At 41.0% G+C, this 18,820-nt stretch overlaps 2 protein-coding genes and 6 non-coding genes across 10 annotated transcripts in view; 1 reads left to right on the forward strand and 7 right to left on the reverse strand.

The window, feature by feature from the left end:
* The first annotated feature begins 1,103 nt into the window (after nucleotides 1-1,103).
* On the forward strand, nucleotides 1,104-8,247 carry LOC118114477 (phosphatidylinositol 4-phosphate 5-kinase-like protein 1). Of its 2 annotated transcripts, none has more exons than XM_035164909.2 (10): nucleotides 1,104-1,209; nucleotides 1,689-1,882; nucleotides 1,964-2,014; nucleotides 2,150-2,304; nucleotides 3,083-3,207; nucleotides 3,448-3,482; nucleotides 3,570-3,625; nucleotides 3,704-3,816; nucleotides 3,913-4,075; nucleotides 7,347-8,247. In XM_035164909.2, exons 2-10 carry the CDS (start codon nucleotides 1,694-1,696, stop codon nucleotides 7,789-7,791), a joined length of 1,332 nt encoding a protein of 443 aa, XP_035020800.1. In that variant the 5' UTR covers nucleotides 1,104-1,209; nucleotides 1,689-1,693; the 3' UTR covers nucleotides 7,792-8,247. The 2 variants fall into 2 exon arrangements, with proteins under 2 accessions (XP_035020800.1, XP_035020798.1); XM_035164907.2 differs by having other exon boundaries at nucleotides 1,117-1,209; nucleotides 1,694-1,882.
* A 1,492-nt stretch (nucleotides 8,248-9,739) lies between these two features.
* The window catches only part of pnpla7b (patatin-like phospholipase domain containing 7b), a 35,045-nt gene continuing 25,964 nt past the window's right edge, over nucleotides 9,740-18,820 (reverse strand). For both annotated transcript variants that reach the window (XM_035165219.1, XM_035165218.1), the window contains exons 30-35: nucleotides 14,260-14,408; nucleotides 12,362-12,514; nucleotides 12,155-12,271; nucleotides 11,257-11,341; nucleotides 10,738-10,868; nucleotides 9,740-10,591 (exon numbers count right to left, since the gene is read on the reverse strand). In XM_035165219.1, coding sequence (XP_035021110.1) covers nucleotides 10,565-10,591; nucleotides 10,738-10,868; nucleotides 11,257-11,341; nucleotides 12,155-12,271; nucleotides 12,362-12,514; nucleotides 14,260-14,408 — 662 coding nt within the window. In that variant the 3' untranslated portion in view covers nucleotides 9,740-10,564. The remainder of the gene's footprint in view (nucleotides 10,592-10,737; nucleotides 10,869-11,256; nucleotides 11,342-12,154; nucleotides 12,272-12,361; nucleotides 12,515-14,259; nucleotides 14,409-18,820) is intronic.
* Nucleotides 15,972-16,044, reverse strand: trnak-uuu. The gene has a single exon. It is a non-coding gene; the product is annotated as a tRNA-Lys (tRNA).
* On the reverse strand, nucleotides 16,479-16,551 carry trnak-uuu. The gene has a single exon. It is a non-coding gene; the product is annotated as a tRNA-Lys (tRNA).
* On the reverse strand, nucleotides 16,989-17,061 carry trnak-uuu. The gene has a single exon. It is a non-coding gene; the product is annotated as a tRNA-Lys (tRNA).
* Nucleotides 17,493-17,565, reverse strand: trnak-uuu. The gene has a single exon. It is a non-coding gene; the product is annotated as a tRNA-Lys (tRNA).
* Nucleotides 18,000-18,072, reverse strand: trnak-uuu. Its single transcript has one exon. It is a non-coding gene; the product is annotated as a tRNA-Lys (tRNA).
* On the reverse strand, nucleotides 18,508-18,580 carry trnak-uuu. The gene has a single exon. It is a non-coding gene; the product is annotated as a tRNA-Lys (tRNA).

Below are 18,820 nucleotides of genomic sequence, written 5' to 3' on the forward strand. Positions count from 1 at the left end.
AATGCTGGAATGCTATGCTCAAGGTAACAAGACAAACTGACAAAAACAGGAGGGAAACACAGATACTAAATACTAAAGAGAGGTATGACACATTTGGACATGATAGGATATCTGGGCGCAGGGAAAACAGGAGAATCAGAATTGAATGACCTGAAACGAAACCAGATGTAAGTTTCTAAATAAAACAGGAAATGAGACAACAAACATGAGGACTGACAAAAGGTATCTTTACTAAATGCAAGGATTTTACTGAGACTCTTTTGGCTGAATGGTAGCAAATCTTGGTACCGATACACACAATCTAGGTGAGTGGAAAAATACTCTAAGGGGCCTGTGGGAGGGAGGGGGGCCATTAGACTTTTTACAGGTTAGCCCCCTCAGAAACTTTAACTTAGCTTGAATTTATGGCCTAGCCATCACCAAGTCGGCTGGTCCTCTGCATTCAGTTGGTGAACTGGGAGGTTAGAGATGATGCTAATCCTTTATATGTGAGACATATAGAGATTATCATATGTGAGATTGATCCTATGTAAAGTTTACTGTAAGATCTACTCTCAGTGTCGAGGCAATGCAGGACTTTGTGGAAATTCACATGACCAAACAATGGTTTGAGGATTTGATCATGCCAAGGTCACATCATAAGGAGGTGACAGGACAGGATTTTATCTCATGCCCTGAGAGATGCTAGAGAGGCAAATCAATGTTGGCTAAGGGTATACTTGTGTCATTGTAACTATAATCATGTATTTTAACACACTGTTATGATGTTTGAGGCCAGGTCCGTTATCAAAGTGCTGCTCATTGTGGGAACTGTTGGGTTTCTGTAAAATTCTTAAGGTCTTAACCTTCGATGTAAAGTGCCTTGAGATAATGAATATCACGATTTGGCGCTGTACAAATAAAATTGAAATTGAATTAAAGTTACACCATCTCTCCTGATCCTGTGAAAGGACAAACTTTAAAATCTCATCACTGGTATAGGGTGACTGCTCTCTTCAGGATTACCTCCTTGTAGAACAGGAAAGAAAAATAACACGCCACACACCTTTGCTTGTGCACGTGGCACACCCTGCAGAGCTTGTCTAACCTGCCAGGAATGCGGAGCTAGTAGGAGGGCGCAGTATATCCACAAAGGCAAGACAGACTGTGTGGGCAGACAAATTGTGTGAACCATTTGCTGTGTTTTATAGTCCCAGCAAGACGGTCCAGGTAAGAGCTCCCTGAATATATACAGTACTATATATATATATATATATACAGTACTTGTGTGTTTAGCTTTTCAGGACAAATCATATGTTTTTACCTAATGAGGCTTCTCTCTTTGATAGAACAGTGTACTCAGCCCTGCCTGTAGTATGGCTGTTTAAACTGCCCTGAGTATGTGTGTATCTACATTTAACAACTTAAGGTTTATTCTTAAACCTTTATTATGCTCTTTGGTTTATGCTTATTGTTTTTTATGTAACACAAACATAAAATTCTGTGTAATGATTCAAATTTATGGCTACATTTGTGTATGCATAGTTCGTTTTTAAATTATAGTTGTCTCTTTTTATCCATATACTGAATTTATGAAATGTTAATGTCCATAAAGCCTGATGAATAGATTATTAATACTACTACTACTACTACTATTTCATGTTTAACTGAGTTAATGCCTTTTTGTTGAACTGATGTCTGTCTGGCAGCACAGATGCCACGGAAAAAAGCTGTCGGCACATCCGGCGCCACCAGGCGAAGGGTCTGGTGGCGTTTGAGACAGCAGTGGAGGATGTTGGGGGTGTTTGAGATCAACCCAGAGCACGAATTCTATCATCTGACATGCGTAATTAAAGAAGGCATGCAGGCTGTAATCCAGGCCTCTATGGACACACCACCTGAGGTGAACGCTCATCTCATTTAAGGCCACTGGTTGGATGTAAACATGATCATGATCTGAGGAACTCTTGGCCTTTTTACACAGGATACACTCACAGAGGAGCATTTCAAGGCAGAGGAAACTCAAACCCACGAGGCAAGTGATCATATCACTTGTTATTCTAACAGCAACTTTGAATGCTTTGAATATTTGAATGCCCTTGGCCATTCATAATTTAATTTTGTTGTTCTATGAGTTCCTCTAAAATGTTTTTTAATCCTTAACTTCCAGGGCTTTGAGATACAGACGTTTGCAGCACCAGTATTTGCTAAACTGAGGCGTTCACTGGACATCACAGAGGAGGAATACCTGAACTCCCTCTGCTTGGGTGGCTACTACCTCCAGTTTGTCAGCAACTCTAAAAGCAAGGCAGATTTCTTTGTCACGTGAGCATGATCATCTGAAACACACATTGACTAACCCTTTACCTAATTTCATGATGACTCTGATTTCAAACTAATCTGACACCAAAGTGCTCATTTTCAAGCACAAAAACACACATACATATTCACATGTACATGCTTCAGCCCAGGAACTATGTCCACTTTTAAGGATTCTGCACCTCAAACCTGCAGGGCCAGTGGAGGAAGTAGTGTGGCTCTTATAAAGGTGTTAGGGGTTTGGAGGTTGAGTGAAACGTATGACAATAATGACAATAAGTGATTGGGTCATATGCTGTGTGTTGTACCCCCACACAGAGAAGATCCACATTGGTTTGTGTGTTTTTAAGAAAGATTTTTATCATTTTCTATTTCAACATTTTTTTTTGTATAATTTGTTGGGTTCCCAGCAGGGGTATGGGATCTACCATTTTGGTAGTTATTATTTTGTTCTAAGATTTAAGATCTGCTTCAGAATGGTAAAGTAAGGATTTAAAATATGCTATCAGCATTTTTACTGTTAGGTTTGCAGAACTGGTGCCTCTGTTGCCATAGTTCATGTCAGCAGCTGTGGCACAAAAAGCAGCACATCTAACTCTGCCAATACAGTCAAATAATTAACCTTAAACCATGAGCTTTCTCTAACCTTAACTATACAGTTCCACGCAAGTGTAGAGAGGGAGAATTTTAAAATTGTTGACTCTAGATATGAAAAAAACACTGTCATTTATCATATTCAGGGTTTTTCTGGTAATGAGATTGACGTGGCTGTGCTTGGTTTCAGAAATGACAAGTGGTTCTTCCTAAAGACCCAGAGCAGAAGGGAGGTCAGGTTTCTCCTGTCCAATCTGCAGGCATACATGGACCACCTGGAGAAATACCCTCACTCACTGATGGTGAGATTTCTAGGTAAGAGGTCTGGGTTAACAGGGTGAGTCACCTCCACTGCTGACACAGATGTGTCCTGTTCCATCATGACACATTCTGTTGAGGACAAGACCACTAACCTGTACTTTTCCAATCAAAAGAAGTGTTGCTTATTATACCTGAATTCACTGCTTCCCAATTTTTTATATTGACAGTTTCACTTTTTAAATCATATAGGAAAATCAGGATTTAATAATGTGCTTCCTTCTTTTCTCTTTCCAGGTGTCTACAAGATTGTTATTCCAAATCAAATAAAGGTATTTCCTCCAGATAACAAGTCATTATATCCAATATATCCTAACAGTAACAGTACTACAATGCAGTGATGTCTGTCCGCTCTCCAGAAGTACTTCATCCTGATGCAGAGTGTGTTTTACCCTGATGAGAGGATCAATATCAGGTAGAGCATCTATGTTCACCCTGAGTTCTGCTGTGTGGATCTCTGCCCGGTATATAAAGTGATATTTCTGTTGCACAGATACGACATTAAAGGCTGTGAAGTGGGTAGATGGACTAACCCTGACACCGGGGGAAAACAAATGATAAAAGTGCTGAAGGACAATAACTTTGAAGGGCAGTACATTGCATTAGGTGAGTGTCCTCACCCCTGCACTTACTCTACTTGTTTCCATAGTCATATAAATTGTAAGGGCACACCGAATGGAAATGTTTGTGTGGTTGCTGCAGGTCAAGACAAACCCTGGTTTGCTGATCAAGTGAAAGTGGACGCTGCCTTTCTTCAGGGGCTCAATGTGCTGGACTACAGTCTCCTGCTGGCCCATCAACCTCTGCACCGAGACGAGCGCGAAGGAAAACACTCTTTGGCAAATCTGGTTGTTCGTGCCACAAAGTAGGTTTCAAATGAGCAGGTACTGATTGTTGTGTGTCAAAGGGAGACAGTGGTGGCTCCTCTGTGCACAGAGTGCTTTAAAGCTCTGTTCTAGGTTCCATTCTACTTTTTTCACTATACACTTCCACTTGGCCAAATATTACTTAATGATGATTGGGAATGCATGGCCATTAGGGTCAATTATTTAATTTTATTTAAAGAGCCTGAAAGGTACACACATGCTGCCTGCTCTCTGCTTTCCTCCATGTTGCTCCTGCCTCCTCTGTGGATGAAACTAAGTTGCAAGTTATGGCTGAATATTCACAAGTTTCGTCAGCGACTCCCGAAGCACATGAGACTTAATGAAGTCAAACACTTGTTCTGAGGAATATGAATATCACTGTCTTCTCCCCAGGACATGCAGCAGATGAACAGTGTGCTTAATTAGTAATTTAACCACACTAAACATTTTACCTTGGATCAGGACAAATGAACAGATTTTAGATTTTTTTAAACATTCTTTTTTTTTGACCATCTCAATAATTTCTATGGAAATGATTTATGGAACTTAAAGGGGACATAGCATGCCCATTTTACCACAAGTTGATATGGTTCCTTGGGGTCTTAATGAAATGTCTGTAACATACTTTGGTCAAAATACCACAAGGATCATATAAAACAGCACCCTTTTTACCCTGTATAAAACAGCCCTCCACAGAGTGACCTGTTTTGAGTGCCTGTTCCTTTAAATGCTAATGAGCCAGCTCCCCCCCCCCCATGATTTTAAACGATATAAATTACATATTTTATATGATATAAATTATCAAATATGCATCCCATACTTTGTATTCCCCTTGTTGTCCTGGAGTTTTAATTTTCCCAATCACATAATTAAATGTCCCCCTCTGCCCATCCACTACAAGCACACAAGCAGACAGACAGAGAGAGAAAGAGAGGTGGGGGGCTATGAAGACCATCATTTACCCCCGAACCCCGACATTCAACGGGTACAACAACAAGCGGAGAAAGCAGAATCGCGGGCTGACCTTATATATACAGTCTATGGGGCTGACCAGCGGAGAAATGCTCGTCCCGTGTGAACAGCCAGGCGGCTGCGTGCTGGAGAACGGCGCTGCGCTGCCTCGCAGCGGCACTTCCGCGTCCGGTGTACCCCGGCGGAACTACTGTAACCCGGCGGAACTACTGTAACCCGGCGGAACTACTGTAACCCGGCATACAGTAGAGCTGAACACTGCGGAAGTCTTCCACACAGCTGGCAGTGTGGAAGACCGCTGCGAGGCAGCGCAGCGCCGTTCTCAAGCGCGCAGCCGCCTGGCTGTTCACACGGGACGAGCATTTCTCCGCTGGTCAGCCCCATAGACTGTACATATAAGGTCAGCCCGCGATTCTGCTTTCTCCGCTTGTTGTTGTACCCGTTGAATGTCGGGGTTCGGGGGTTACAGTAGCGCTGAACACTGCGGAAGTCCTCCACACTGCTGTGCGCTGTGTGGCGCTGACACAAATTCCAGCTCACGCACGGGAGAGCGAGCGGTCGCTCCCGAGCAGCTGCTGCAGCCTCCCAGTCCCAACGATCCAGACAAATGCCACATGTGAGTGAATCGCGGGCTGACCAGCGGAGAAATGCTCGTCCCGTGTGAACAGCCCGGCTGCGTGCTTGGGAACGGCGCTGCGCTGCCTCGCAGCCTCCGGTGTAAACCCGGAAGTAACGAGTGTGGGGGGACGGGACGGGACGGGGGGGGGTGGGCCAAGACCATGTAGGGAGACTTCCAGTGTATTGTTACGACACAATACCCAGGAAGCGCAATCGAGTCGCTCAAGCATGACGTTTCTGACTTAGAGGAACTATAACAAAACGCGCGAGTGTTTTTTCCCCAGAGTTTTTGGGTTGGTAGACATGCCAGATACCCACATTAACCTGTAGAAGCACTAACAAAGTGGAATTTGCATGCTATGTCCCCTTTAATGAAAAAATCAGTGTGTGAAATTTGCAGATTGATTGAATTTAAGGGGATTTTTGGGCCTTGGTGGAGATTTGCGCGCTACTGCGTGTCATTCTAGTCTGTAATTTAACAACAAGTGGACCCATTAGAGTTGGTCGCCATCAGAGATGAACTTCAGCATTTCTCTGGCAACGCCATGCTCTACTCATGTCATGAGTAGCTATGTTGGAGACCCCACGGCTACAATGGCAAAGGGAGAAGGTGTAAAAATTTGTATAAAAAGTCACTTTGACTTTGACTTGACTCAGAAGATAAAATCTCAGTTTCTCTCTAAACAATTGGAATTACTTGCCATAGATGTAGAAATGGGTTATGACTAAAGATTTGCCTTGTAAGACAGGCCTGATTATTATCTTCCAAACTGTAAAACATTAAAGATGATAATCGGGCCTTAAGTCAAACTTTTAGGGCACTTGAATATTTAATGGAATTCTCCTTCAGTAGAGAAAGTTAAGGACATCTATGATAATTCAAATCTTACACTGATGAAATGAAACTAAATGGCCACAGTACAAGGCTAAGTGAAAAGCTAGCTGTGATAGAGAGGATGAAGGATCATACAGTAGCACTGCACTCTGTTGTGCACATGAAAAGTGTCAACAATACTGTAGTTGTGTAAAAAATGATGAAAATATGACCACAATATGGTTTAGTCCTGACATCCCATTGCCATTCATTGATCTACACTGCCCATCATAGCACTCTTGAATTGGGCATCCTGCTCCTTTAGGTGTGAGAAGCACTGCTACTTTTAAATGGTCAAACACTTCAAAAGCCACAAACAAACCTAATCAGAAACCTTAAAGGGATAGTTCACCGAAAAATGATCTACATTATCTACTCACCACTATGCTGATGGAGGGGTGGGTGAAGTGTTTGAGTCCACAAAACACTTTTTTAGTTTCAGGGGTAAACAGTGTTGCAGCCAATACAGTTGAAGTAAATGGTGACCGATTCTTAAAAACAGAAAAAAAAGGAGGAAAAAAAACAGAAAATACTTCCATACTGCTTCAGTGATGTCATTCAAGTGTCTGTAAGCCCCGACATTCAAATTCGACTTGAAATGACATCAAAATGCTTCACCCACCCCTCCATCGGCGTGGTGAGTAGATGATGACTATCCCTTTAAGCAATATTCTTCAGTCTTGTGTATTTATGTAATTTGATGTCATGAATGAATGAAAAACATGAATCCAGTTTGTTAGACTGACTTTGTTGGTGTTTCATAGTAAGCTCTGCTCGTGTTCTGCAAATTTTTCTCTCTTTTATAGGTCTGTGGACTTAGATGTTAGTCCCACAGAGGAAGACCCCCCCACAAACCCACTACTATCAGAGACCCGGGGTGAGAGGGTACCTGATACCACAGACTGTGGGTCAGGCCAGCCACAGGCAGCAGCTGAGAGTGCTAGTGAGGGGATCCCCCTCCAGGAGATAAACTGGGCCGCTAAAGAAACCAGGACCGACTCAGTGCTCCAGGATTTTCACGAGCATCATCACAGGCTTCTGCCCAATTGCAAAAATGCCATTCATGTGATTGATGGGCCAGACCGACGCTACTTTGTGGGCATCATTGACATTTTTACTGTCTACAACTGGAAGAAAAAACTGGAGAACCTGTGGAAAAGCCTCCGTTACCCAGGCAGAGCCTTTTCCACGATGAGACCAACAAAGTACTCACGCAGATTCTGTCAGTGGATGCAGGAACACACTCAATGACAAAGAAAAAACATTCATCACTGACAAAAACACAACCTGCTATATAATCCCAAAAGTCCACTGGATGGGTCTGTGACTCACACTGACTCTGAAGTTTGTAATTCACTATACTGTGGAGTCCAAAAGCCAAGTGGTTTTCTTATTTTTATTTCTTATTTTCAAAGATAAAACCACAAGATTAAGTAAAACAATTCAAAGTGACTCTGTACATGTGTGAGTGTAACTTTGAGTTGTTATACTTGCAGATGGCTGTAAGATGCTTTTGAAACACCAGTAGTTGTGTTGTATGTGTTTATCGCAGTAACACCGGTACAGTCTTCCTGCTTGAATTATGCTACGTTATTGTAAATGAACAACGCAATCAAAGAGACTGTTCAAAGAAAGTGAGACACGACTACAGACCACACAGATGAATCTGTCTGAATGTTGAATAAATAGCGTATGAGACATCCGTCATGTTTGGTGTGCTTCTGAGTCTTTCTTTATTAACTTCTGGAGTTGAAGAATTTAATTCAAATCACAGCAACTCTAAAGGAACTTCACATAGTAAGATCGAGACCTTACAATACTATAGAGAAACCAACAGTTCCCACAATGAGCAGCACTTTGTGACTGTGGAGCGAGAAAAACTAAAAACTACTTTTAACTGAAAAAAACCTCCAACAGAACCAGACTCACTGTGTATCTGTCTTGACCATTTGGGTTGAGCAGAGAAAAATGGTAGAGAAAGAGGGGAGGAGGGGGGGGGGGCCGGGAGAGGGACAGAGAGAGAGAGAGAGAGAGAGAGAGAGAGAGAGAGAGAGAGAGAGAGAGAGAGAAAGCCACTGTAAATTGTACTATCGATTGGTGGCATCGACTGGGCAATGTAGTGAAGGTACTGAAGGTGTTGTGATCCAACATAAAAAATACCGTAGATACATTTAATAGTTTGTACTTTGTTATACTGGTTGAACATAGAGCTGAGTTTGTGGTTGTGTTTTTGTTGTTCAGAGTAGCCTACATAGTTTGATCTCTCTGTTAAGTGCAAGACGTCTCTAAAATTTAAACGTTTTACTTACTCATTTTTCTCTAATTCAGTTCTTAAACATGACTATAGAAACAAGGAGGGCAATTGGCTGAAACGGCACACACTGATGTCTGTTTTACTTGGTCTTAATTAAAAATATTACCCAGTTCCTTCATCAGTGGCTGGTCATCAGGACACCAACCTGAAATGGTCATCCTCTCTCACCACAGAGTTAAACAGCTTCTTCAAACTGCCTGAAGATCAAGAACGCTCCAGTTAAGTACTCCAGGCCAAATTAAGAGAATCTGCACAAGTGTACTCAAGAAGGACAAAGACCCCAAGCTGCCTCCAACTGCAAGACGCAGAGGGCTGAGAGTCCATGATGAACAAAGCAAAGAACAGAGACAATGATATGAACTTTTAAGGCATTAAACTTCTCCCATCATTTGCAAAATGTATTGTATATGTGTTATTGTTTTTAACTGAATACACTTCAGTAAAAACATAGAGAATTACAGGATCATTCCTTTTCTCATAACTTAGGCCATGTTTAAGTTTGGTGTTTGAGTCAGCTTGCATGATTTCATTTGATGAGTCAGAAAATGGCTAGAAACTACAATAGAATATATTAATGGTTTCTGACGGCTGAAGTAATTATGACTGCTGGCTGACATGAGCTGGAAGAAGTAGTGAAGTAACAAAGTCCAGAAAGGCAAGAGGTTGTTGATGTTTGTGTTGATTTCTCATGAACCATGACCACAGTCAAACCTTAAGCAAGCAGGCTAATTGTTTTTATGACAAATTGCTTTTGACAAAATCAATTTGACATTTTTTTAATCTGGTTTAAATTGAAAAATTGAGGGGGTAGCACTGGATATACAGTTTCAAAACTTGGTAGTTCTGTATGAAGTGTGTGATAAACCCAAAAAGACCAGACATGTGTAAGAAGTACATTATTTAAAGTTTATTAGTCACAGTTCACATTATTTTGTCACACCTATAGTGTGCACATGGCTCTGCTCTGAAAAAGGACAAATCCTCTCATTTTCATACAGAAATGAGGTTAACACTACTTGAAGTTTACTGCAGCCACACGGAGAACATATGTTTAATGTTTGAACTTCTAAGTAAACATGATGAGTTGCATTATACTGCTTCAGGACTCTGAGGTTATTATAGTATGAACCAGCTATACATAAAACTGTCACAAAAATTGACTGCTTATGATGAAATGTATGTTGAAAGGCTGTAGTGCATTAACATACAATTTCATAATTCCTGACACTACACTCTAATTTATGTTTGAGAAAAGCTAAACAAATATTACACCCTGTTGTTAAATTAGATCATTAAAAAAATGTCCTGCTGTACTTCCTCCAGAGATCTGATGGAGTTCTTTGTATTTTCCCATTTTCACTCTTCTCACAGATGCACAGTGTCTCACGAACTCCATGACAAGCACAAACCTGGGTTGTTGTCACTGAACAGTTAAAATCACTTTCTAAGAGACACACTGGGGATCTTGACACAATTAAAACTATCTTCTTTTACTAGCAGGTTTTGATACTTGATTAAATTTACTGCATTCATTTACAGTTCTGTGTTCTGCTGAAGTCTCCTTGAGCAAGTCACTGGACACGGGTATCAGCAACATGTCTGTACCCTACTTCATTCACACATGTGTGTTGTGGACCAGTAGCTGGCAGGTAGTCGCAGCCTTGATGGATGCTACGTCCTAAGATTATGTGGAGCATTCTTCGTTCGGGGTCAACCTCGGATATGAATTTCTTCATCCTGTGAAAAAGATGGAAAATCAAAAGTTACATTACTTATATATACTTATATTCCTTTATTATTAGTTATTTGTGTTGTGTGTCTGTATTAATCAAAATAAAACAAGTGATTGGGAAGTTTTATTTTTACACTTTTTTTATACATACTGTTTCAGCCGTGTCCGCTGTCTCCTCTCCTTCTGTTTGCTCGCTGCCGGCGGTGAACGCCTCAAAGTCAGACAGAGCGCTTTCCACAGCCTCCTCATCATAGTCTGTCTGGTATTCATCAGACATTTCCTCTGAAGGCAGACAGGACAAGACAACATGTCCACCCATTTTTGTCATTTTAGATGAATCATTTTTCTGTATTAATTATATAGCTTTTCACAAAGATGTTAGATCATTTGGACTTAAAAAACCCTTGTCAGATCTTATCCACAAACTTCTGATATGAACAAAAGGTAAAAAAATGTATGTGGATATTATATCAGACATGTATCTGACACTGCAGATCATGTCTTTGTAATTCCTTCAATTGTATTAGAGATTTTGTAAAATAAATAGCATTCAAAGCTATTGCCTAAATACCATGAATCAAATGCAGCCATTTATATTTTGGGGAATTTTCTCCATGTATATGTATATGACATTTTCAGTTGATAGTTCAATATGTTATTGATAACTAACCATTGATTAGGGCATTCTTCACAGGTTCTATTCTTGACACAATCTCCGCCAGGTCTGTGAAAGAGGCGTTCGGGCACGTGACCACCTGAAAGACACATTGCATCATTCCAATGAGTATGTATCAGCTTCAGTACATCACATTTAGATAATACATTTAAAACATCAACTGTCATCAAAAAAACACCTACTAAAAGTTTAAATAACAAAAGATTTATTTTCATGTCTGTGTAGATCAACCTACAGCCTATGAGATCAACAGAGACCTTGTGATGACAAAATCTTCACCTATTTGATATAGCCGTAGCTTTCCAATTTTGATATAAAACTTGTTTACATATTTTAATCTATGCAAACTTGATTGCATGCACTGGCATTTTGTGTAACTTTGTGCACATTTAAATCCTGGTATTGTCTATATGTTGCATAGCCCAAGCGATGTGATATGTATTTCTCCCAGTTGCAGAGGACGATTCAAGATACAGTAGTTGGGGGCAGTAAATTGGTACATTGCAGTACAAGGCAGCAGTGTACCAATAAAAGAGGAGGAGATTGTGCACATGTAAACACAGCACTTGGCCTTCACAGATTATATAACCCCCTCACAGACTTGTGACAGTCATGCTTCCCTATCGGATGTGCTGAACAACTTTTAAGCACAATTTGACAGATTGTGCAGGGAATCGAGTCATTTGATCCGGGAGTGTATATTGACTGTATCCATTCTCATTTCAGACAAAACCTAGATGTTAGTGGGTGTTATTGTTTTTTTTTTACCAGTGGGGCTTGCTGATAACACAGCAGTGGTGGGCCTCATCATCAACAATAATGACACAGCTTACTGCAAGTAGAATCAAATAAAACAACTTGATAACAGTTTTAAAATCTAGATTTTACTCACATCGCCAGGTTTGGTCTTGTGGAAGTCTTCCAGATGTCTGTCCTTCAGCATACTGTCCACCACCCCGCTGCGCTGCCACACATCGAACAGTGTCTTCCCATGCTGGTATCCAACCTCCTGCGTTCAAAGTGACAGGGGGTTAGGGTGAGATTTACGGGTGGAGGAGACATGGAGAATGGCATTGAGAAAAACAGAGGGGAAACTCACAGCAATCTCGTCGAACTTGCCAAACTCTAGGGTGCCGTAGTGGTTGATGGGCGGTCGAATGTACTCGCAATACTCACTGTCTTTGACCAGTTCCAGCTGCCGCACGCAGCAAACATAAGCGAGCCGGGTTTGGATCTCTGCCATGTTCAGGACCTGCAAGTGGAAATTCAACCACTGATCGGAAACAGAACCTGTGCATCTCTGTAAACCTCATCACTTAAGAGCAGGGTCTGTTACCTGTAGTTGTTGTTGACTATAATGGAGCCTAGTGTTTGTGAAATATGGTCATGCAGAGTAGAACCATGCAGTGGGTCTGGTACCTGCGGGTACGCGGGCCGGCAACTAAAGGTTTGTATGTTTTTTTTCTGGAGAAATGAGAAATTAAAACGATTGTGCATTATTTTTACCATCTAAATCCGCTTATATGAAGCCTAGTCTGCACAAGGATTTATTTCATTGTGAAATCCTGTAACATAACTTTGAACTACTTCCCTTTCACTCAAATAACCGTCACTACGATGTCACCACTACTAGCTAGTACATCGAAATGGATCATATAAAGACAAAAACAGCCAGTGGTGAATAAGTTCTCAGGGGCTTGGCTGCTTGTAAAAAGGGCCAATAGCTGGCCCAGCACATTGTTTTGGAGGAAACACACTGACAGCTGCAGGAGCTCTGGTGTGTCATGATTCTGGACTTTGACTCTTAAATAAGAGTATTTTAAGTTTTTGTTGTTTTGGTTATATTATGAACTCTTTTGTTTTCTCTGAGGAAATTGTTTGGAATGTTTAGATCATTTTATTCTTCTGAAATAGGTTATGTTACCATCTAGTATCAAGCTGAAAAGAAAATGGCTGCTACATGAACTCCATTTGTTTTGTGAATAAAACGCCTATTCTGTCAACACCGACAGAAGTCAACTCCGTCAGATCTTCTGTCTGACAGAGTTGACATTCAAAGGGAAGGAATCATTTGTGTTTATTGTAATTTGAGTCAAATATGGATTATTAGTTTGTCTAATAATATATAAATACTAAAAATGTGGCATTAGCATTTTTTATTGCTTTTGTGAATTAAACTCTATCAGGGTTTAGTTGAGGGAACATAGGGCTTACACACACATAATGGTGAAGATACATAGACACACTCCCTCTCTAGTACAGGAAAATATGGTTAATAATATTGAGTGTTCTTTTTGTGTTTTTGTCTCCTCCGTCAGATATGGGTCAACCCTGTCAGGTCTATGTAGCCTCTGTCCGATGAATATTTTGAGAATATTTCAGTATGATATTTCATATTTTTTGAGGAATTGTTGGTCATATGTGACAATGTAGTCCGTCTCCTAACATGACAATGTTTTTTTTCTTAAAAACGTTTTGATAGGTGTTTAAGGTAAAGTTAAGTTCTATTATACAATTTTCTTGAGGGCTCTGTCAGCCTTGGTGCTATTTTGTTTTTGATATAGTTTTTATAGGTCAAGCTTAATGTAAGTTTAAATTAATTTGTGTTTTTGGTGTCTGATGGTGTTGACACAAGATGGCAAGGCAAACAGCAAATTTTGTTAAAAAAGAGAAAATTTGGGAGGTTGTATCAAAGCATAGCTCAGTAGCTTAGTACATGGTAAATACTATACATACATGTAGTTTAATTTGTCTGAGCTTAAGGTTTTATTTAAATGTTTTATTTAACATTGGATCCAGTTTTGTCCCACTTTTCAAGAATCAGTGAGATACTTTTGCAAGAACACAACTCAACCACCAAAATGAATGACTATCTATCTCTGAATGACTATCTATGTAACGTGTATTAATTCACGGGTGACATATGTTAACACATCCAGGAGGGTCTGGATATGACTTGGAGATAATTGTAATAATAATTTACAGACGACAGTGTACCTTGACCTTCTCAGCCAGTGGGTTGAACCGTTTCCACAGCAGCCACCAGCCGTTCAGAGAGTCACCGTAGTTGGTCAAGTTGGTTTCATCCTGGCTTCCAACATCAATTGCAATCACAACCTTGGCCCCCATTGAGTGTGCCACATCAGCTAGATACAAAAATAGGACAAATGCACTTAAACAGCATTCTAGGTCTTGAGTGTATTTCATAAACTGACCATGAAAAGGTTTGACTTTTATCTTTTAGGTCTGCACTTCTTTAAATATTTTCCTGCTAACAACCAGGTTTTCTTGAATCTACTGTGATGCTTAAATTATTCTCATAATCTTAGGTTATGTGAGCTAACAGACCATCAGCACTGCACTGCCACAGTAAGAAAATCCACCAGAGCCCTTTTTACTTCAACAGAAAAAACCTTGTACATGGTAGATTCTGATAACTTAAATGCAACAGGTCATCTCTTCATGGCATTCTTCTCTTCAACATACAGAGGACTGATCCTAAATGAGTGAGGTTTTTAACAAAGTTTTAACTTTAATTTGTAAATCTTAATATCTCTCTCTTCCTTATAACTTCTCCTGGAGGAGAGGTGTACCTCTCCTGCTCACCCAGCGAGGGAGACATTCTCCCAACCCAAGCTCTTCCAACCTCCATGCAGGCCTGCCACAAGCCTTCCAAAAAGGCAGCAACCCTGAGAGCCTGCTTAAGGGCTTCAACCCAACACAGAGTCTTGCAGGCAGAACAACAACAACAACAGGAGTCACAAACCAGCAAGACCACTTCACTGGACTTCAAACAGCACATCAAAAAGGACATTTTCCCCCTTTTCATGGACTGGTAACACAACTGGGCTTAAAAGTTAAACTTAGCTTACTTCATACAGTTGGGCAGTCGAAGGGCATCCACGGCAAGGATATATTAATACTTCTGGGTACTTGTGGTGAAACAGGACCATAGCACAAGTTGAGCCCAAATGTCAGTAAAACTCAAAACTGATTGACTTGATTCAAGGATACCTGTGATGGCATACACACTTCAGAAGACACAGATCCAGCATGAAAGCAGCCATAACTCACTTATTAACTTCCAACTTGGATAACTCTGAGGGTATATAAGCATCCAAAGACATGATAGTGGAAGAGGACTTGTTTTGTTATTACCCTACCTAATAGTATTTTCCATGTAAGTCCTATAAGACTATATCGCCTGAACAGGGACTTGAACCCTGGACCCTCAGATTAAAGTCTGATGCTCTACCGTCTGAGCTACCCAGGCTTCGAGAGCAATTTCTTTTGGATGAAAATTCGCACGAAGTCCGAATTCCCCTTTACATACACATACACTGCTACCAACAACGGCAACCTACCACTTCATACAGTTGGGCAGTTGAAGGGCATTTACGGCAAGGAAAAATGTATACTTCTGAGACCTTGTGGCGGAACAGGACCATAGCACAAGTTGAGCCCAAATCTCAGGAAAACTCTATGCTTGCAGACTTACTGACTTGATTCAAGGATACCTGTTATGGCATACACACTTCAGAAGACACAGATCCAGCATGAAAGCAGCCATAACACACATATTATGTTGAATCTTTTCGATAACTGTGAGGATATATATACGTCCAAAGACATGATAGTGAAATCGGCCTTGTTTTGTTTTTACCGTACCTAATAGTAATTTGAATGAAACTCCCTTAAGAGGAGTACATCGCCTGAACAGGGACTTGAACCCTGGACCCTCAGATTAAAAGTCTGATGCTCTACCGTCTGAGCTATCCAGGCTTCGAGAGCTGTATCTTTTGGACGAAAAATTCGCAACAAGTCCAAATCCCCTTTACACACACATACACTACTTCAAACAACGACAACCTACCACTTCATACAGTTGGGCAGTCGAAGGGCATATACGGCAAGGAAAAACGAATACTTCTGGGTACTTGTGGTCGAACAGGACCATAGCCCAAGTTGAGCCCAAATCTCAGGAATACTCTATACTTGCAGACTTATTGACTAGATTCAGGGATACCTGTTATGGCATACACACTTCAGAAGACACAGATCCAGCATGAAAAATGCCATAACTCACTTATTAACTTCCAACTTGGATAACTCTGAGGGTATATAAGCATCCAAAGACATGATAGTGGAAGAGGACTTGTTTTGTTATTACCCTACCTAATAGTATTTTCCATGTAAGTCCTATAAGAGGAATATATCGCCTGAACAGGGACTTGAACCCTGGACCCTCAGATTAAAAGTCTGATGCTCTACCGTCTGAGCTACCCAGGCTTCGAGAGCAATTTCTTTTGGATGAAAAATTCGCACGAAGTCCGAATTCCCCTTTACATACACATACACTGCTACCAACAACGGCAACCTACCACTTCATACAGTTGGGCAGTTGAAGGGCATTTACGGCAAGGAAAAATGTATACTTCTGAGACCTTGTGGCGGAACAGGACCATAGCACAAGTTGAGCCCAAATCTCAGGAAAACTCTATGCTTGCAGACTTACTGACTTGATTCAAGGATACCTGTTATGGCATACACACTTCAGAAGACACAGATCCAGCATGAAAGCAGCCATAACACACATATTATGTTGAATCTTTTCGATAACTGTGAGGATATATATACGTCCAAAGACATGATAGTGAAATCGGCCTTGTTTTGTTTTTACCGTACCTAATAGTAATTTGAATGAAACTCCCTTAAGAGGAGTACATCGCCTGAACAGGGACTTGAGCCCTGGACCCTCAGATTAAAAGTCTGATGCTCTACCGTCTGAGCTATGCAGGCTTCGAGAGCTTTATCTTTTGGATGAAAAATTCAGAACAAGTCCAAATCCCCTTTACACACACATACACTACCAACAACGACAACCTACCACTTCATACAGTTGGGCAGTCGAAGGGCATCTACGGCAAGGAAAAACGAATACTTCTGGGTACTTGTGGTCGAACAGGACCATAGCCCAAGTTGAGCCCAAATCTCAGGAATACTCTATACTTGCAGACTTATTGACTAGATTCAGGGATACCTGTTATGGCATACACACTTCAGAAGACACAGATCCAGCATGAAAAATGCCATAACTCACTTATTAACTTCCAACTTGGATAACTCTGAGGGTATATAAGCATCCAAAGACATGATAGTGGAAGAGGACTTGTTTTGTTATTACCCTACCTAATAGTATTTTCCATGTAAGTCCTATAAGAGGAATATATCGCCTGAACAGGGACTTGAACCCTGGACCCTCAGATTAAAAGTCTGATGCTCTACCGTCTGAGCTATCCAGGCTTCGAGAGCTGTATCTTTTGGACGAAAAATTCGCAACAAGTCCAAATCCCCTTTACACACACATACACTACTTCAAACAACGACAACCTACCACTTCATACAGTTGGGCAGTCGAAGGGCATATACGGCAAGGAAAAACGAATACTTCTGGGTACTTGTGGTCGAACAGGACCATAGCCCAAGTTGAGCCCAAATCTCAGGAATACTCTATACTTGCAGACTTATTGACTTGATTCAGGGATACCTGTTATGGCATACACACTTCAGAAGACACAGATCCAGCATGAAAGCAGCCATAACTCACTTATTAACTTCCAACTTGGATAACTCTGAGGGTATATAAGCATCCAAAGACATGATAGTGGAAGAGGACTTGTTTTGTTATTACCCTACCTAATAGTATTTTCCATGTAAGTCCTATAAGAGGAATATATCGCCTGAACAGGGACTTGAACCCTGGACCCTCAGATTAAAAGTCTGATGCTCTACCGTCTGAGCTATCCAGGCTTCGAGAGCAATTTCTTTTCGATGAAAAATGAGCACGAAGTCCAAATTCCGCTTTACATACACATACACTGCTACCAACAACGGCAACCTACCACTTCATACAGTTGGGCAGTCGAAGGGCATCTACGGCAAGGAAAAACGAATACTTCTGGGTACTTGTGGTCGAACAGGACCATAGCCCAAGTTGAGCCCAAATCTCAGGAAAACTCTATACTTGCAGACTTATTGACTTGATTCAGGGAAAGCTGTTATGGCATACACACTTCAGAAGACACAGATCCAGCATGAAAAATGCCATAACTCACTTATTAACTTCCAACTTGGATAACTCTGAGGGTATATAAGCATCCAAAGACATGATAGTGGAAGAGGACTTGTTTTGTTATTACCCTACCTAATAGTATTTTCCATGTAAGTCCTATAAAAGGAATATATCGCCTGAACAGGGACTTGAACCCTGGACCCTCAGATTAAAAGTCTGATGCTCTACCGTCTGAGCTATCCAGGCTTCGAGAGCTGTATCTTTTGGACGAAAAATTCGCAACAAGTCCAAATCCCCTTTACACACACATACACTACTTCAAACAACGACAACCTACCACTTCATACAGTTGGGCAGTCGAAGGGCATCTACGGCAAGGAAAAACGAATACTTCTGGGTACTTGTGGTCGAACAGGACCATAGCCCAAGTTGAGCCCAAATCTCAGGAATACTCTATACTTGCAGACTTATTGACTAGATTCAGGG

This window comes from Hippoglossus stenolepis, chromosome 9 (assembly GCF_022539355.2).
Source record: "Hippoglossus stenolepis isolate QCI-W04-F060 chromosome 9, HSTE1.2, whole genome shotgun sequence".
Taxonomy (NCBI): domain Eukaryota; kingdom Metazoa; phylum Chordata; class Actinopteri; order Pleuronectiformes; family Pleuronectidae; genus Hippoglossus; species Hippoglossus stenolepis.

What these genes read in the sequence shown, in the direction of transcription:
- LOC118114477 (XM_035164909.2), top strand. Translation starts at nt 1,694, where the DNA reads ATGCCACGGAAAAAAGCTGTCGGCACATCCGGCGCCACCAGGCGAAGG. An exon ending in AGGAAACTCAAACCCACGAG is followed by an intron (nt 2,015 to 2,149) that starts GCAAGTGATCAT and finishes CTTAACTTCCAG; the next exon opens with GGCTTTGAGATACAGACGTT. An exon ending in AGGGCAGTACATTGCATTAG is followed by an intron (nt 3,817 to 3,912) that starts GTGAGTGTCCTC and finishes TGGTTGCTGCAG; the next exon opens with GTCAAGACAAACCCTGGTTT.